Source organism: Camponotus vicinus, unplaced genomic scaffold, assembly GCF_025532165.1.
Source record: "Camponotus vicinus isolate PSW18456_S1 unplaced genomic scaffold, iyCamVici1.0 SCAF_5, whole genome shotgun sequence".
Taxonomy (NCBI): domain Eukaryota; kingdom Metazoa; phylum Arthropoda; class Insecta; order Hymenoptera; family Formicidae; genus Camponotus; species Camponotus vicinus.
In genome coordinates, this window is record NW_028141977.1 from 13,701,069 (window position 1) to 13,718,754 (window position 17,686).

Below are 17,686 nucleotides of genomic sequence, written 5' to 3' on the forward strand. Positions count from 1 at the left end.
GCGTTACAGTTTGTTATCATTTAGGCTTTATAAGATATACATTTAAGTTTTACATGATTGTTTTATCTCGAAAAAAATGATATTCTTATATTAATTTTTAATTTTTTGCTGTTGACGCATTAACTTTATTTTAATTATATAAGTATAGTATAAGTTTGTATTGATATATTTTCGAATTTATAGCATTGTCGATAGACATGAGATTTTTTGAGGCGTGTTTAGTTCCATAATACATATACATATAACTTTATAGTTACTCTAGTTAGTAAGATTTCAAAAAAATTGTTGCATATAAAAATATATATATATAAAAGAGAACAATATCATGCCACTTATGCATGAGTGCAAATGGTTCCATTTCGTAAATTCATATCGTATGTCAGCAGCCGTCTGATACAATGAAATAATACGATGCAGCCATAATTTACGAAATGAACCTATTTTATATATTAGCAAAAGTATAGTAACTATATTTGAAAAAATCGTCATTTCAATATCAAAGTGCTAAGAATATCAAGAGTGGGTTGTGCAATTTCCAAACTTTCTCACGGAGTGTATAGAGAGAAAATTGATATGTATGTTTGCCATATTTGCTATTTCTCCATAGCTTTTGTTGTGAAATATATTATGATTATTAAATAATTTAATATATAAATAATGTAAGTAATTTTGGGGGATACATTATTTTATTCAATATTGTGTGTTTTATCTATGAATTATTATATAACTTTTTATTTCAAACGTAGATTGAATAAGGCATTTTATTACAAATATATCGTTTGAAAACAAATGTATTTTAGCAATATTAAAATGAAATGCTATTATAATCAGCATTGATGACATCACAATGTGGACAAATGAGTTATATATATAGTACGAAAACTTGGCAATATATACATGTATATCCATTTTCAAGTTTGTCGTTATATATATTATATATAGAAATATGTTTACTGTACTATTATTATTAATTTATTGATAAATTATACAAATATGAGCAAAAATTTAATCATATTTGGTTTTGTGTGGAATTTTGAAAATAATGGCCAAAATGTAATTTCATCTTTTTAATGTATAAAGAAAATGAATATCACTTTCTCAATAAAGTTATTATAAAGAAGAGATATAAGAATGTTTTAGCGCGATGCTAAAAAGTAAAATGTTTCTCTAAATCTCTAATACCCTCTCTAATACTTTACATATTAATATATTATATAATTAATCATATTTATTTCTTATTTTTTTTAAATACATTTAAATATGGATATGTGTATCATTATATATATTATTACAAATAATATGTAACTATATATTTAATTTAAAATAATTTCTACGAAAAATAAGTGAGAAATGCAGAAAGTTGAAGAGGTAACGCGACGTCGCCGGTCGTCGAACTTTGAATAAGCCGCCATAACAGAGTCAGCAACATAACATGCAGAAACAATAGTGCAGCAGACTGCAGATGCGATGCATTTCACGTTCGAAATGTCCGAATTGACCAATCGGAACAAAAGATTTCTCGACTCTGATTGGTCGATCGAACGATCGAGAGCATTCTCGTCGAGCGAAGTGTGCATCGTGTGCAGCCAGCAGTTGGCAGTGGCGTCCATGAACGGGAATCGTGTGAGCGACAGCACGGACGGCACGTTGAGTCGAGAGGATAATCGACACACACTCACTGACGGGGTCGAAATCGACTGAGCGAATCTGTTTGAGTGGATTTTGTGTTGTGCTGAAAAAAAGGTATCACCGTGGGACTCGCGGCTTCAAGGGTACGTATACACACAACGAGACGATGTACACGAGAGAGAGAAAAAAAAAGAAAACGCGAGAGCGCGGGTCATGCCCGACGACTCTCAAATATTGTGTTATTGCCCGTCGATCGGGAACGAGGACCTTCGTTAGTTTGTCTGGTACCTCGCGTACGCACTTGACTGTTGCCGATAGCGATAGTTGACCGATCAACGAGATCTATATCCAATCGCGCAATCATGTTCCGCACGAAATGGTAACGTTTCTCTCATCATTTGGCTTTACGATCGTCCGTAGATTCAAGAATTGCGTTTAAGAAATATGCTTGACGTTTCGCTCCGCAATCGACGTATCTTTGAAAGAACTAATCTCTGTTTTCAGCAAGGAGCACGATCACTCGTCCTTTTACAAGTTCTTACAAATGGAGCACAACCATAAGAATCTGGACTGTTACTTCTTCTACTATTCTACGTGCAAAAAGGTAAGCGAATTCTTTCTCGCCGAAATAATCCTTTCTCGAGCCGAACTGCGTCCCCCTCATTTTGCCACCGCCAACGTTAACTAGGAAAAAAATTTCATATCGTTCCATATTGCTCGTGATCTATCGAGCTCGCCGAGGTTAGGTCGGCCATTTTGATGCCATGTTGATAAAATTTTTTTCTCAATATCGTAAAAATTCAAATATGTAAATCCTGTAAGATTTAATCACTTATTATAGAAACTTGGCTAAATTCTAGGGGGACAGTGATTTCTCCATTTATTTATGTACTTACACACGATATAGAGAATTTTTTTTATCGTCCTCGTGTGATTTCATTTATCTCGTAAATATTTTGTCAATCATAGGTATGATTTTTATAAAACATAATATGTGTGATATAAAAATATTGCGTGTGCATGGTTATTTTATCATCCTTTTGTTTTATTTTAACATCTATATATATGTATTCTTTTTTACTCTGATTTACATGTAACTTAATTAATGTGTACGATTGAATCATAATTAACAATATCTTATCCATGCATTTTTAGGTGCATGAATAAATTATTATAAATAAGTAATAAATGAATGTGATTATATATTTATGATAACTTAAATATTTTTAATATACACTTTAATATATACTATCCTTTGATTAATCTCACTTGCAGTATTGACGACATGATTTAGCACTGCGAGTGTTTATAGTTATTCTTATCATTTAGGATATTTTAGCTCGTAACTATTATTGAATAGTTTTTACAGTTCATCATTTTTATTATTCTTACAGGGCGACTTTTGCCCATATAGACATGAACCATCTGCTCTAGGTTGTGAAACTACGTGCACATATTGGCAGCAAGGAAATTGCCTTAATGAGCACTGTAACTTCAGACATATGGAATTGAAGGTAATTATCATTCCTAGATAAGCTTATCACACTTGATTATGTATTGAATAAAAAATTCGATTTGTGATAATTTATATAAATGTGCTAATTTGTATAACATAAACTTATATATTTATTGATTAGTATACTTATATTTCAATTTGTATTTATATTTTATACATGTAAAATAGTATTTTACTGCATTTTACTGTGGTAACACTTTTTATTTAAAATTCTATTGTTACAAAAAAATTCCATCGTTTAAGCTATTTATCTTTTTCTTTTAAGTATCACAAAAATTATCATTAATTATCGAGTCTTGATAGGATTATAATAATTAAATATTATTATTTTCTTATTTTCTCTTTAAAATATAAATCTGTGGTATTTAGTGAATTAACATATTGTAGCTTCATTATTATTTTTAAAAAAATAATTATTGAAATAAATAATGCATGATTTAAGACAAAATAGTTTACATATCATAGATATTTAAACATATTCAGTCAAATTATTTTAAATATTGAAATTTTTAAAGATAAGAACATATATTAACTTTTTGTTTTTCTTTTAGAAAAATCGCAAGTCAATTCCTTGTTATTGGGAGACACAACCTGGAGGATGTAGGAAACCACATTGTCCATTTTTGCATGCGAGTCCACGCAATATTACTAATGATCCTATCAATCCTGTGAAAACCACAGAAGTAGCAACAAAATCTCCTAATCAAGAATGGCTCAATCGTCAAGGTAGATATTTTTTATCATCATAAAATACATTTTTTTACATTGATAGCAATCAAACTCGTATAAAACTCATTTGTTTAGTTGTAACTTTTATTTAAAAAATTTTGTTTTTTTGTTTAAAAAAAAATTTGAATATAAATCGTCTTACACATTAATTTATGGATTTTCTATTTTGATAAAAAACAATAGGAAAAGAGTTTAGATTTATTTACATCAATATTATTTTAATTTATTTATTTAATATTAATATTATTAGCAAATTGAACAGAAAAATAATATTGCTTACTTCAAGTTATCTTTTGGCTCATTTAGATTCTATATTTTTATTTTATATACGACAAGATGGTATACATATTTGAAAATATATAAGCTAAAATAATCAAATTATTAATATCATGCATTTATGATAATGACTATTGTTGTATATGGACAAATATTTTTACATTTTTTTTTATATTATAAAGATGACCCCAAGTATGACGGCAGCAGTACTACCGAGTCGGACCAAGGTAGAGGAAACAGCGAGGCTGGTAGTTTTATTGGTAGTCCCGCCGTTGATCCTCTCATCGTCAAATTTGAAGAAGGTATGAGGCTTTACTAGCCCCCCCGTCCATCTTTCAACGTACATTATCTTACGTCAGCTACTCTCTCTCTACCGCCTAGCTTGCAAACAAATATGAATCTCCCGAACGCGCTCGGTATCCCGAAGAGCCTGACAATTCCTAACAATCCTAACAGTCTCAACATCCCTGGTAGCATCAGCGTCACAAATAATCTAAACGTTCCACCGCCGACCAATTCGCAATCCTCTCCCTGTCATCATACGCTGTCGTATCCGCATCATCAACAAAATTTACACTCTCATTCCCCCGGACAGTCTCTGTCGTCATTGCAAAATCAACAGAACTCTCCGCTCCTCCAGCAATCGCCATATACGTCGATTCATACGCAGCAAACTCCACAACCTCAGACATCCCGATTTCCTTTTCCGTTTCTCGGTATAACGTCGTATAGAAGATTTTAAAATCGACGAAAACTGTGTGTTGTTAGTCTTTGCTAAGACATATGTATGATTTTCTTCGTCAACCAATACAGAAATACTTTCGAAGAATTCATGAATATTTAAAATTTTTTAAGTTTTCGATGATTAAGTTGTTATATCGATTCTGTGCTATATTCTTTGATATAGTGAATAAGTTGAGATAATTTAAACACATTTGGCGTAAGAAACGATGAATTACTACGAAAGTATCATTCTGTATGATGAATAATTGTATATATCTTTCTAGCAGCGAAAGATACATAACGGTAAAATTTTGTGTCGATTTTAACATAATAAATTAATTCACGACGTTAGGTCATGTATACACAAAGTACATTCCCAATATTTAATTGACCTCCACTTTTGAACGTGTTTCGTGAAATGGATTGATCTAATGAGATGCAACTAATATAAAAAACCATTCATGTCACACATTATTGTAAATTACAGAGATGATATGATTTTATTAAGAATTTTATTACATTGGTTGCTCTTATTGCAACAATCATTTATGTTTGTACGATTTATACAAGAAGCTTATTTATTCATTCATTTGTGTGTTATCATGGGGTAGAGGTATATAACATACAATATGTCTACATAGATCGAATTCACATTTTTAAGAAATTGGCACTTATTGGTAATCATAATATGATCATTGAAATATACAATCGCCCAATCGTATTAATCGATCTTATTGATATAAATCTAGCACTCGTGTTGCCACGAAAAATTTAGTAGTGACTATCGATTTTTACAGGGGCTGCTATATCTAAACTTTGCCTAAATTAGCCCTCTAACTGCCTATGGCTATCTTTCTCCGGCTGCAGTGCAATCGGGCTCGAATTACCAGAATGGTCTTAAGAAAAACTTAAGAAAAACAAGGTTCAAGTGTCTTCGTCAATGCTGTAAGATCGCGAAAGCGAGAACTGTGGTAGACGAAGAAGAAGATAGCTATGGGTCGTCGCTTTATCACACACACGCACATATATGCACACAGACATACACGTACATACACATAAATTTTTTATATTCATATAGATCTTGCTCTTAGTTGCGGAAAGCTGGCATTTCAATGTTAATCGGGTATTTGTAATACGACGAATGAGCCTCACTCGTTTTAGGTTTGCGTCTTTGACGAGAGAGTGTTTTGCTAGCATTTAGAAAGTTTATTTTAAATATCGCTCCGCGCCTCTTCCCCTTCTTCCGGATGTGCGGATTTGCATTACATCCCTTGCGTGGCCGATCGAAGGAATATATATGTAGCATATATTCGGGTTAGCCGATATATACATCTCTTTAAAAGAAAGAAAACCAGAAACCTGCGCATTGTTCTGTCGGTCACGTCTGGGCTGAAATAAGTGCAATGGCGAATAATAGGAAATAATTGAAATATTTATGTCTAAACCAATAAGTGCGCGAGCATGTATGCTTTCTTTGATGTCACGTACTTTATTATTATGCGTGAGATGCGTGATGTAGAAGAAGAACGAAAAGAATAGCGAGAGAAAGAAAATGAGAGAGAGAGAGAGAGCGAAAGAAAGAGAGAGAGAGAGAGAAATAGAGAGAAAGATAGAGGGAAAGAGAGGGAGAGAATGAATGAATGACTGATTAAAGAAAGGGATAGAGAAGAGAAAGAAGGAGAAATAGATTTATATAATAAAATAATATTCGCGCGCGAATCCGTGTTTATAAAGATTTAAACAGATTCCAATCGCGTCCTTGCCTTGTGTTTTACGCGTGCACGAATAATAATGCCTTCATATGTTTTGGCTTCTCACGTGAATTTGAGAATTTCAGGACGGCGAAATGGAAATAACGTGATATCGCGCTTCATACGGAGCTTGCGCCGGACGATAAATATGCAAATTTTCGCAGGCCACGATAATCCTGATGTTGTATCTTTACAACAAGGGCAATTGAAGGAAAAATGAAAAAAAATGATAAAATATAGATTTACAATGTAAGTCAAGCGTGATCTTTTAACGCTCTAAAGAGTACGTTTAACAATTCGGCTTAGAAGCTTGCTTTCTACGTGATAATGTTAAACGCCGATGTTTATTATATATCGAATAAAAGAATACGATCGCCAAGAGAATATTACATATTATACTGATTCACTTTTTACGAATTTCCGTATGATAATAGGATATAATGACCCTTAATTGAGGCGTTGAGAATGAAGAAACTTAATATGTAGATGACACATTTTGAAAAAATTCTAGTTAAATATCGATAATCGTAGCGAAGAATTCACAATTTAAACTTAGCTTTCATTTTCAGCAACAAAGATAATTCTTTTATTTTCAGCGCCTCAATTTTTTTCTGATATATCGCACGTTTGATCTTGCGAACTCGTTAGATCAGCAGAAAGATTAAAAAAAACTCTTACTCATTAAATAATTTAACAAATTATTAATCTTGCACCGATTGAAAATTTTATAATCAGGAAAAGTATTATATATATATATATAATATAGGATGTGAAAGAGAGAAAGATATATATATATATATATATATATATATATATATATATATATATATATATATATATATATATATATATAGGATATGCTGGTCTTTTACAATAGTAATAAATCGCATCACAGCTGAACGAAAAAAGGAGGGAAGAACGCAAGGAGATATCGAGGAGAAATAACGTAAATCATTTAGGAAGATTCCGGTTTTTCCCGAGTTTCCGATAGCAAGCTTTTTTTTTTTTGAGTCAACGGTGCATATGATAACTTGATAGACTAAATGATATAGAAGGGGCAAAGCGTCCTATCGTTATAAAACATACACGCGATGAAAAAAAGAAATAAATTACAAAATTTTATGAGGAAATTATTGAAATATTGAGTTGAGTGAATATATAATAGAGAAAGAAAGAGAGAGAGAGAGAGCGAGAGCGAAAGAGAGAGAGAGAAAGAGAGCGAGAGAGAGAAAGAGAGAGAGACTGAAAGGAGAAAGAAAGAAATGAATAGATACATACACATCACACACATATACGCGTATTTTTGTATGAAAAATACGCGATGTAAAATAGAAAACTAGTAAGTTTTCTTACACGATAAATGTTTTACACGCATATATATTATATTTAACTATATATTAGAGAATTATATATTTTTTTTTAATATGATCGAGATTATTGTCGATATAAAGGGCTATCGCATGGGTTTTTTTTGGAATACTCGTGTATTGGCTTTCATTCACGGTTCTCCGCGCAAAATTTGCGCGCGTATTTCGATTGGCGAGAATTTTGTGCCTTCAACCGTACAGAGTCTGCCAGTTTGTTTGTGTTCGCGTTATGCCAGAGTATTTTTTTTTTTTTTTTTTTTTATGTACGACATATTTTTCAACGGCGAGTTAAAATAAACGCCGATCATCTGGATGGATTTGCACGGTGAATTTCCCCCTTTAAAACAGAGAACGACGCGCAGGTCTTCCAAGAAAGGAGCGAGTTCGATAGAATTCGATCAAACTCGCACACCCGGATCTATAAAATCTATGTGCAAAAAAAAAGATGAAACGTACAGGAATATAAAATATGACTGCGCGCGTGAATTTGAAAGGTAAAAGAGTCTAGTAGCGAGAATGTAATATGAAAAAATGCGAGGATGACTATCGAAGAAGAAAGAGAGAGAGAGAGAGAAAGAAAAAGAATGTATCTAATAAATAGTGTGCGTAGATGGTGTGACAGATATGACAAGTATGAAGAATATGGACCTGCAGCGGCGGGTCCTGCCACTGCCCTTCAACGAAGGGTCTTTATCTGTGCGAATAGAGTCTCGAAGGACGAAGCGATCCACGTATGTGTGAGATCGTGGGTTTTCCTTATACTTAACATCTATTCACAATTAACTATATCGAAGACTATCGACAGAATCGAAGAATCCTGCAGGCCTACTCTGTAACTTTTAATGCATGCATTATAACTATAACGCATTTTTTGTACATAGGTACGAATCCTGTAACGCATGCACTGTAATTATAGTTCGGGCGTTTAAAGTTGCAGAATAGGCCTGCTGATCGCGATGACGATGACATCGCAAGCTCGCCGCGGATCGATAAATCCTTTTTTCTGCTCGTTAGCAAGTCGTTATATCGTCTGCGTTGATCATTGCGGTCTCATTGATTGCAAATTCCGTATAAGCGGTCGTGCGAGCCACGGGCGATGCTCGTTGTCTCATTCGGATGCGACTCAGAGGCGAGACAGACGTCGTCTCGCTTTCGTCGAGATGAAATTCGACGAGCGATGTACATCTTTACAGAGAGTATGCGATTCTCTCTCGGTTGCGATTAAGTCGGTGATTTATGCAAGATGTTGAATGTTTGGATATCGCCACCGTAATCGTATTGTAAGTCTAAGTTTCGAGAGACAGCGAGTATACGCGATGTTTTCTTTATATCGCCACGGCCTGTGACTCATTCAACTTGTCCGCGTGTGCGCGCTGGAAAAAGCGCGTCTGTAAGCGTAAGCTGAAAGACAGAAGATAGAAAAAAAGAAAGAGAGAATGTGTGTGTATGTGTGTGAGAGCACAGAGAATATTATATATATATACATATATATATTATATACTATATATATATGTTACATGAGAAAAGGAGGCGATTGCGTACAACGCGATTCTCGCCCCTCGATCTTCGTTTTGTGTAAGATCATTGTTTATTTGTTAATTTGTTAATTCGATTTTTTGTCCGTATTTTTCCCTCCTTGTGATTATTGAGAGCGCAAAGAAGCGACGATTATCGTTATCATTGTATATGTATCTCGCGATTATTGCGCCATCGACGCTCTTGCATTCGACGAGGAAGATCACGAACGGATTTGTTCTTTTTTTTTTTTCAAGGATCATATAAATTGTACGACGATCTGTCAGAGACGATCACGTGGAATGCAGAGTCGTCGGTGCGCGTGTAATGGCAAGAACGGCATAATATCAGAGCGAGCCGACAGTTTTTCGATCGCTCTTCTCCGACTCTTTGCTTTCGTTTCCCTGACTCGCGCTAGAGTCTCTTGCCGATTAATCTCGAACGACTGTCGCCGATTATATACTTTGTATTCTTTTACCCGTGTTTTCTCTGACTTCCCTCGACTCGCGACCGAGCGATACCTTTCGTCGTTACAATGCGTGCGAATCGAGTCGCGAGTGATTTTTCACGACCGTACGCGCGACCGAAGCCCTGTTTCTCTAACGTTCTCTCTCGTTATTTCATCGGTTCTTCTCTTTTAGTTTTCCTTTTCTTTTTTCTATGTATTTTGGCCTCGGTCGCGTGGCGATCATGCGACGAACTTTAAATTCGTTGAAGTAACAGTCGACGGTTAACGATTCGAGGATGTCAACAAGTCGAGCCCGCGAACCCGCCTTCCTGCGATCGGGATCTGTCTCGTGGACGAGAAACAAACTCGTCTGCAGCGCGGACGAGACTCTCGGGAGCTCGACCAGGTTGTTCGGGATCCCTGAAAATCGGGATTGAAATCATGGCGATGAAGAGCGACAACATCCGCGATCGTTTTTACGTCGACTTGTTACGGCGACGCAGAAACGCGCGTTCGTTCTGCTTCTCTTGTCTCGAACGCGAATGATAGAGAAGAAACAAAAAAAAAAGAAAACAAATAAAAAAAACGAAAGAGCCTTTTTTCTCAGCCAAATTCATGGCTGCGAATATGTAGAAGAGGAGAAAGATTGATTGATGCTAAAGAATAAGATGCGCAATTTAACTATAACGAATTGATGTAAGCGAATGGAAAAATCAATACTTTTCATTGAGATGATATCTGGATTTCAATAAACTTGATACCTCGAAAACCATACGGACAATCGACCCGGAGAGCGAGCATATGACCGGTAATTATACGGTGACAATTTTTTGACAATTATTCCCATTACCGGCGATGCTCTTCTCAATGGGGCTTCTTATTTCACTTCTTTCCATCAATCGTAATTTCATTCATCTTTCGATTATTTTGTAAGAAACGTTATTTTCGTTATTTTAAAAATTTATAATTTTTGCGATCATGATGCAGTCAAGATTTCTCCGATTTTGTGCTTTTCTTTTTTAGATTAAGTATTGAACTATTTAAGTTATTATGCAAGTAAGTATTAGATGTTTGAAGTGTGAATTAAAATGTGTCGATAAGAAGTATTTCCGTTTTGCACAATTTTGAATCTGACGGCAAAAGAGAGATCTGCGGAGAAATCAATTTCAAACGGATAGAAATAAGATAAAAAACCGCGGCTCTTGAAAGAAATGTATGTATGATGGGAGAGAAAGAAGTGGGATTTTTTTACTGCGTTAAGAAAGTTTTATTCTGTAGATTAAAGCATGATTTAACACTCAAGTGCTAATCAAGAAATACACGAAAGAGAAGATATAAAGAGATGAAAAAAACGAACATGAAGTTAAAATAAGTCTAAAATCGAGTAACTAGACAAAGAAATGCGAGATAAAATCGAGATAATGGGAAGAGAATCCGCTTAAAAATTAACCACGATTTCAAGGACAGAGAAGGAGATCGAAAACTATAAATCCTATCCAGATTTTCCTTTTACACAGAGCATGAAACACGAGATTATAATTTACAATATAAAAGAGAGCATTTGAAAAAAAAAAAACCATTGCGATTAACTGCGAAGAAAAATTTGAGAGAGAGAGAGAGAGACATAAATATTATCAATTGTTCTAATTTTCCATTATATAAAGTAAAATTAAGTCTACAATTTCTGGTAATGACAAATGAGAGATAGATCATTGAAACTGTAATCAGCAGATAATCGATTGCTTTATGATTTAAAAAGAGAGAGAGGGAGAGAAAGGTAAATGCAAGAGGAAAGCGAGAGAGAGAGAGAGAGAGAGAGAAAGCTGATTTTATCTAATATAAACGGCCATCAACGAAAGTGATGCCTTCTTCGAGATAATCCAGATGATTATTTGATGTTTCTTCCAGAATCCGATAATGAAAGTGCACCGTCACCGGTAAAATCGCAGCCCAAGGTACCCTATTGCAAGACCTACGAGCAGATGAGACTAGAGGAAATCCAGGCGGAGAGTGCGGCATATTATTCATACGAGGCTGAAAACGATACTGGACTCTTCCCCAATCCGGATATTGGCAAGGCTAAGAGGATAATCGGCGCTAATCGATGGGTGAATTCACCCAAGACGGAAGAACCGGTAAAGGAATTGAACTTTAAGGTGTTGAGTCTGGAGGAGATTCGACGACGGAAGAAGGAGAGAGAGTTGGCCGCTAAAGCTTCGACAGAGTCTTCGTCGCCGATCGAGACGATGAGAAACACGAAAAAACGTTCGATCGAACAGTGCAATGAGGAGAGCTCGATTAGTCCGACGAAGAAGCGCAGGATCAGCTCCGAATTCGTCAAGGGTAGCGAATCCGTCATCAAGATACCACCGGTAAAATTACGAAGGTCACTGAAAAGCGCCATTGTAAGGAATATCGAGACGCGCAAAGACGTGACCGGAACGCTAGACGATCAGGATGACGAAATGTCAGGGTGTCGCAAGAGGCTGGAGAGCCATAGCGATGAGTCGACCAACGCGAATAGAAGAAGCGAGGTGGAGATCAGATTGTGCGATAGTAGTACAAACGAGGAGAAAACTCAAACGCAACCGGAACAAGCGGCGGATGACAGGAAATCGGTCGCCACGTACACGGCGGAGGATATCATGAATAACGCACTATTGGCGGTCGGTCGACCATACGCAAATACCGAGGATGAGTATCTGAGATTAGATACCTCGTCCGATGATATTATGAGAGATATCGAAGACTTGCTCAAATAGAAAAATTGCGATGTAAACGACTTTAGACGAATCTATGCATCTAGAAATACTCGCTGAGTATTATACTCTACGCTCTTTTTCTTCAAGGTTCAAAAATGTTTAAAAAAATTTGACAAAAAAATAATATCTATTTTCTCTTTTTTAATATTTCGGTAGACGTAAATTAAAAACTTCACTTAAAAAGGAAGGATTATATCGTTACGATCTCTAGATAATTATTTAACCAATCATTCATATTAAGGTTCCATTTAACTCTTTAACTTATTGAAATTATGTTATGTCTTAATTTTAGCCGAATTGCACATTAATTTCAATAAGTACATAAATCAGAATTTCTCTCATATTTCAATCATATCTATATGAGTTTTTTATCTTAATTATAAAATTTCTCGCGGATAATATTAAAATAATACATAATAAATATAATATTCCAAACGTGCAGTAATGCATAAACATCATTTGGAAATGCATGAAAGTTAAATTAAAATCTAGTAATGAAGCTCTCTGATACGGAATAATATTTCGCTACACATTTCGAAATTAATGATTAATAAATTTTTTAAAAATATAATAATAAAAGAGAGTAAATTCTATATATATATTTCAAAGTTTCAATATTTATATTTTAATCGATATTGTATGCCTTTGAAGACTCTTGATCTTTTATTGACGTTATATCATATTGAATTATGATGTTAGAAATCGTGTGAATTATTTTTTTGCGAAATCTGTATTGTCGAAATAAATTAATTTTCTTTTTTAATTTGCTACTAGTCATCATAATGTAAATCAGTAAAATATATCGAAAATTATCTTTTGTAATTCTAATTAATTTTTAAGTCTAAATTAATAAATAGCTACAAATTTTAATTAATTGTCACAAGATTCATTTTTGTTGCAAATAGGATTGCAATATAAATTATATATACATTTATTAATAAAAAAGTGTTCGGTATATCTTACTGAACTATTGAATGTAAATAATATGAATAAAACTAGTCTATTCTGATATATTTCGTAAAAAAAGCATTCACGATTTTTCATTTCATAATTCAATATGATTATAGGAAACAAGAGTCTTAAAAACTAGCTATGGATTGAATGTATATCTATTATATGATATTAATTTTAAAGCCTATAAACATTTTGTTTTCGTATCAAATCGTGATAATTATAATAATGTTATAGGTATATAGAATTATATAATAATATTTTTTATGTGCACATACACATTGTTGCAATTTTGTAATAATAGTTCGCTGGGCTTTGTATAACTCTGGTATATATATTACTTCTTTTATTATTCAATATAGTCCATTAATAATATATCACAAAGATGTAATTTAGAAGATGTAACTTAGTTAGCCCAGAGAAAAAATTAAATATGCACATTTTTATATTTTTGTTATCAATTTTTTTAGCTAATTAATTATAATAAAAGTACAATTTTATCATATCAATGCTAATTTCACACACGAGTATTGCTTTTTTACTCGCAGAAGTAATCCAGAGTTAATTGCGCCAGCAGATCTATATCGCAATAGATAATTTCTAGTGAGGAATTAGGAAATAACAACATGTGTCTTCGAATGTAAATTAATTATTAAGTCGAAATAAATATACAATTGTTACATTTGCAAGGTAAAACGATGATCTCTTTCTGCTTGCACACATTCCGCTTTCCTTTATTTTGTTATAATTGATTCAATTGTTTCGATTTGGACGATAATACAGGAGGGATCGTTGATATCTTGATTATCGATTATGCTAAAAGGATTAACGAAACGGTATCGAGATACATATGAATTATCGGATCGAGATGAACACGTTCGGGAAGGAGTTGCGCTTGATTTCTAATAGGAAATTTTACGATTGTTATTTATTTTGATCAACGTATCCAGTATTAGATACATGATTGCTTTACTCTTTGCAATTAATATTTGATATAGCAAGGACGAATGTATACGCTAGGATCTCACGGATTCCGATTAGAAAACAAGCATTGAGAGAACTCTCGATTAAATGTACACACTATTTATTTAGAATGCATAATCGTACGCTTAACATATCTGGCCTAAGGGAAATCACAATCGGCATTTTCGGTCCTTTCTATTTCTCTCTCTCTCTCTCTCTCTTTCTCTCTCTCCCTTTCTCTCGAACCTTGCACCGAATATAAATTACGAATTGATTTTATCAAGTGTATTTAGAGAATTATAGAGTCAACTATGTATATATTTATATATAAATGACTGGGTCGAGATATTCTTACGATGTACACACAACAAACTCACGTTTATTATCTCCTGACTCTCTCCGCTCTGTTTTACACGAGTATAAATAATAACATAATACCGACTTAGAAACTATTTTTATTTCCCTTTCTCTCGCCTACAAGAATTACATCTACGAAACTTTGCGAATAAAAACTGCGAGAATTATCGAGATCGATTTTCTCTCTTTTCCCTCTCCGATTTTCACGCTAATTATTTTTACACGAGTTGCACATTGCCGATGATTCACTTTTTTTTCACCGCGTCTCACCTTGCCCGATTCTATTTCAAAGATATTGGAAGTATAATTGTATACGAATAAAACGAAGCTGAGTAATTATAAAAGTGTGCATATACGTGGATGTGATATTTTGGAAGATTTTCCATATAACACCTTGCCGATCATTTTGATACTATATATGATACATCTTATATAAAAAAATTACCACGAGCTGATTGACATACGTATTACAAAGATCATGTATTCTTACGAATTATCGGATTTTGATGAAGCGTCTCGAAATAAAAAAGAGAAATGTCTCTTTACATGTACATTATGATATCAACATTGTTAGTAAAAGTGCGAAAAAGCAGCATTAATTGTCTATAAATAATAAAGGGATTTGATCGGGAAGATGTTAATCATAAGTGTAAATATTAATTTTTAATACAGGATATTAGGAATTTAATTTTAACGATGAACAAGATTCAACATCATCATACACAGAAATTGATTGATCCGCCTATTGTAATCCAGTTCGGCATATTTGTATTATAATTACACAATTATTACACAATTATGATTTATCATCAATACATAAGCAGATTCAATCAGAATCATTTGGTTAAAAATTTAGTCGAATAGATAGAACGGATTCTTTTATGATTCTCGGATGATTTTTTCACACAAGTAAATATCAGCGAATTCACGAACAATATCGTTTCTTCGGGAAAAATTTCTGTGTGTGAAATGATGTTCCTGGCGCATTCATTGCCTTACAGAAACGGAAGCAGTGGACGCGAACACGGACAAATCAAACTCGTTTCCATGCAGAGCTTTGGCTTACGAAACGCACGGGTGTGATAGCTCATTTTGATTTTTGCTACGAGACAGAGTCGCACGCACAAACAATCAACATCATAAAGTGCGGAGACTTGGCACCACGATCACGCGTAATCGTGTGCGTCGTTCTTTTTCGGTAACGTAAACTAGATAGACGAAGAAGCTCAAGTCTACGGAGACGAGGTCGACGTCGACGACCACCACGGTCACTGCAGCCTCGGTGACCAATATTGTGCCGCCATGTCGGGCGCCGGTTGACCTGGTACCGCGATTGGCACACTCACGCCAGGTGATATTAGACCTGCAAGAGAATCCATTGTGACATTCTAATAAATTTGTAATAAATTTTTGTGGACAAATACTTTGCATGCAAAGAAATTCTCTTGCTAAACTGCCAGTTTTCTCGATAAAAATTTATATATAATTTCCTGTGTATGTGTAACTGATTTAACACACACACATATATGAAATTAATAAATGTTAGTAATGATAAGAGATAAAAGAAGGGTAACAGTAATCAGAGCATTCCTATGAAAATCTCGATCATCTTTCGAGATGCTGTGCATGTATTATTCTATTTGTGTGTATCTGCCAAAAATATTAATTTTATCATTTCATTATCATTAAGAGATATAATGACAAATGATAAACACAAAATCAGTGATAGCAATGACAATATAAAGACGTACATTTAATTATATTTTCCTATGATAAAAATAATCTGTTTTTAAAACACGCACACCGCGTTTTGCCAATATAAATTGCACATCACTCTACTAACACCTACAATCCATTAACTAGAAATAAGAAGCGCTCAGGCGGCTAATGTAGGCGATGTAGGCAAGTAGCTTTACGGACACCCCGTAAAGCTAGATCGCATTTACTGAGATATAATGAGATGGGGAAATCTCTCACGGGATCGTTCGATCGGGGATACTTTGAGGGACACCAAAGGGGCAGGGGAAGACAGAAGCGTGTATAATCCATTACCGGCGAGCTCGATAGCGTGTTATCCATGGTAGCCGTAGTAGTAGTCCATCGGCTAGAGTGCAAGCAGCGAATGCAGTGAGTGCGGTAGACACTCACCGGTCGAGCTGGCGTTCTGATTGTACTGATTGAGGCCCGCCGCGTGATAGGGCTGCGTGGGGCTGCAAGTGGGCCTGGCGCCGTAGCCTAGATGAAGGGGTTCGTAGCTCGGCGGTCTCGCGACCCCGCACGAGTAGCCGTTGTCCCGTTGCTGGAGGCACGCACCGGGACTCGGTCCGACGGTCATACCCACGGTCATGCCCATCGGACTCATACCACCCCCGGTGGACAGCGAGGACATGCTGCTCGTCGTGTGCTGGTTCTGCTGGCTGGCGCCCGACATCGTGAAGCTCGGCATTGACGTCATTGGGCTGTAATGCAAAGAAAAGAATCACGCGATTGCGATCATTTCCTCTTCTATTGTCAAATATAAAAGCTTTTCTTAGCTATATGTCTTTCGATATCACTTTATCAAAGTAGTATTTGAATTAAATGCGTATTTATTTTGACATTTTTCTAATTATTCTTGTTATATAATATATGATATAATATTTGAAATAAAATATAAAAAAGTATATATTTATTATAATTATATATTTATTATTTGTGAA

The 17,686-nt window shown here is 34.6% G+C and overlaps 2 protein-coding genes across 5 annotated transcripts in view; one reads left to right on the forward strand and one right to left on the reverse strand.

The window, feature by feature from the left end:
- Positions 1 to 1,575: 1,575 nt before the first annotated feature.
- LOC145972490 (uncharacterized) lies at positions 1,576 to 14,984 on the forward strand. 2 transcript variants are annotated; one of them, XM_083101167.1, is made up of 6 exons: positions 1,576 to 1,772; positions 2,134 to 2,233; positions 3,024 to 3,143; positions 3,697 to 3,871; positions 4,333 to 4,452; positions 11,863 to 14,984. In XM_083101167.1, exons 2-6 carry the CDS (start codon positions 2,174 to 2,176, stop codon positions 12,714 to 12,716), a joined length of 1,329 nt encoding a protein of 442 aa, XP_082957293.1. In that variant the 5' UTR covers positions 1,576 to 1,772; positions 2,134 to 2,173; the 3' UTR covers positions 12,717 to 14,984. The 2 variants fall into 2 exon arrangements, with proteins under 2 accessions (XP_082957293.1, XP_082957292.1); XM_083101166.1 differs by lacking the exon at positions 1,576 to 1,772 and adding an exon at positions 1,844 to 2,008.
- The window catches only part of LOC145972489 (paired box protein Pax-6), an 80,596-nt gene continuing 76,983 nt past the window's right edge, over positions 14,074 to 17,686 (reverse strand). For 2 of the 3 annotated variants that reach the window (XM_083101165.1, XM_083101164.1), the window contains exons 9-10: positions 17,136 to 17,446; positions 14,074 to 16,350 (exon numbers count right to left, since the gene is read on the reverse strand). In XM_083101165.1, coding sequence (XP_082957291.1) covers positions 16,256 to 16,350; positions 17,136 to 17,446 — 406 coding nt within the window. In that variant the 3' untranslated portion in view covers positions 14,074 to 16,255. Of the gene's footprint in view, positions 16,351 to 17,039; positions 17,447 to 17,686 lie in introns of all 3 variants that reach the window. The other variant, XR_014439181.1, reaches the window with a different exon arrangement.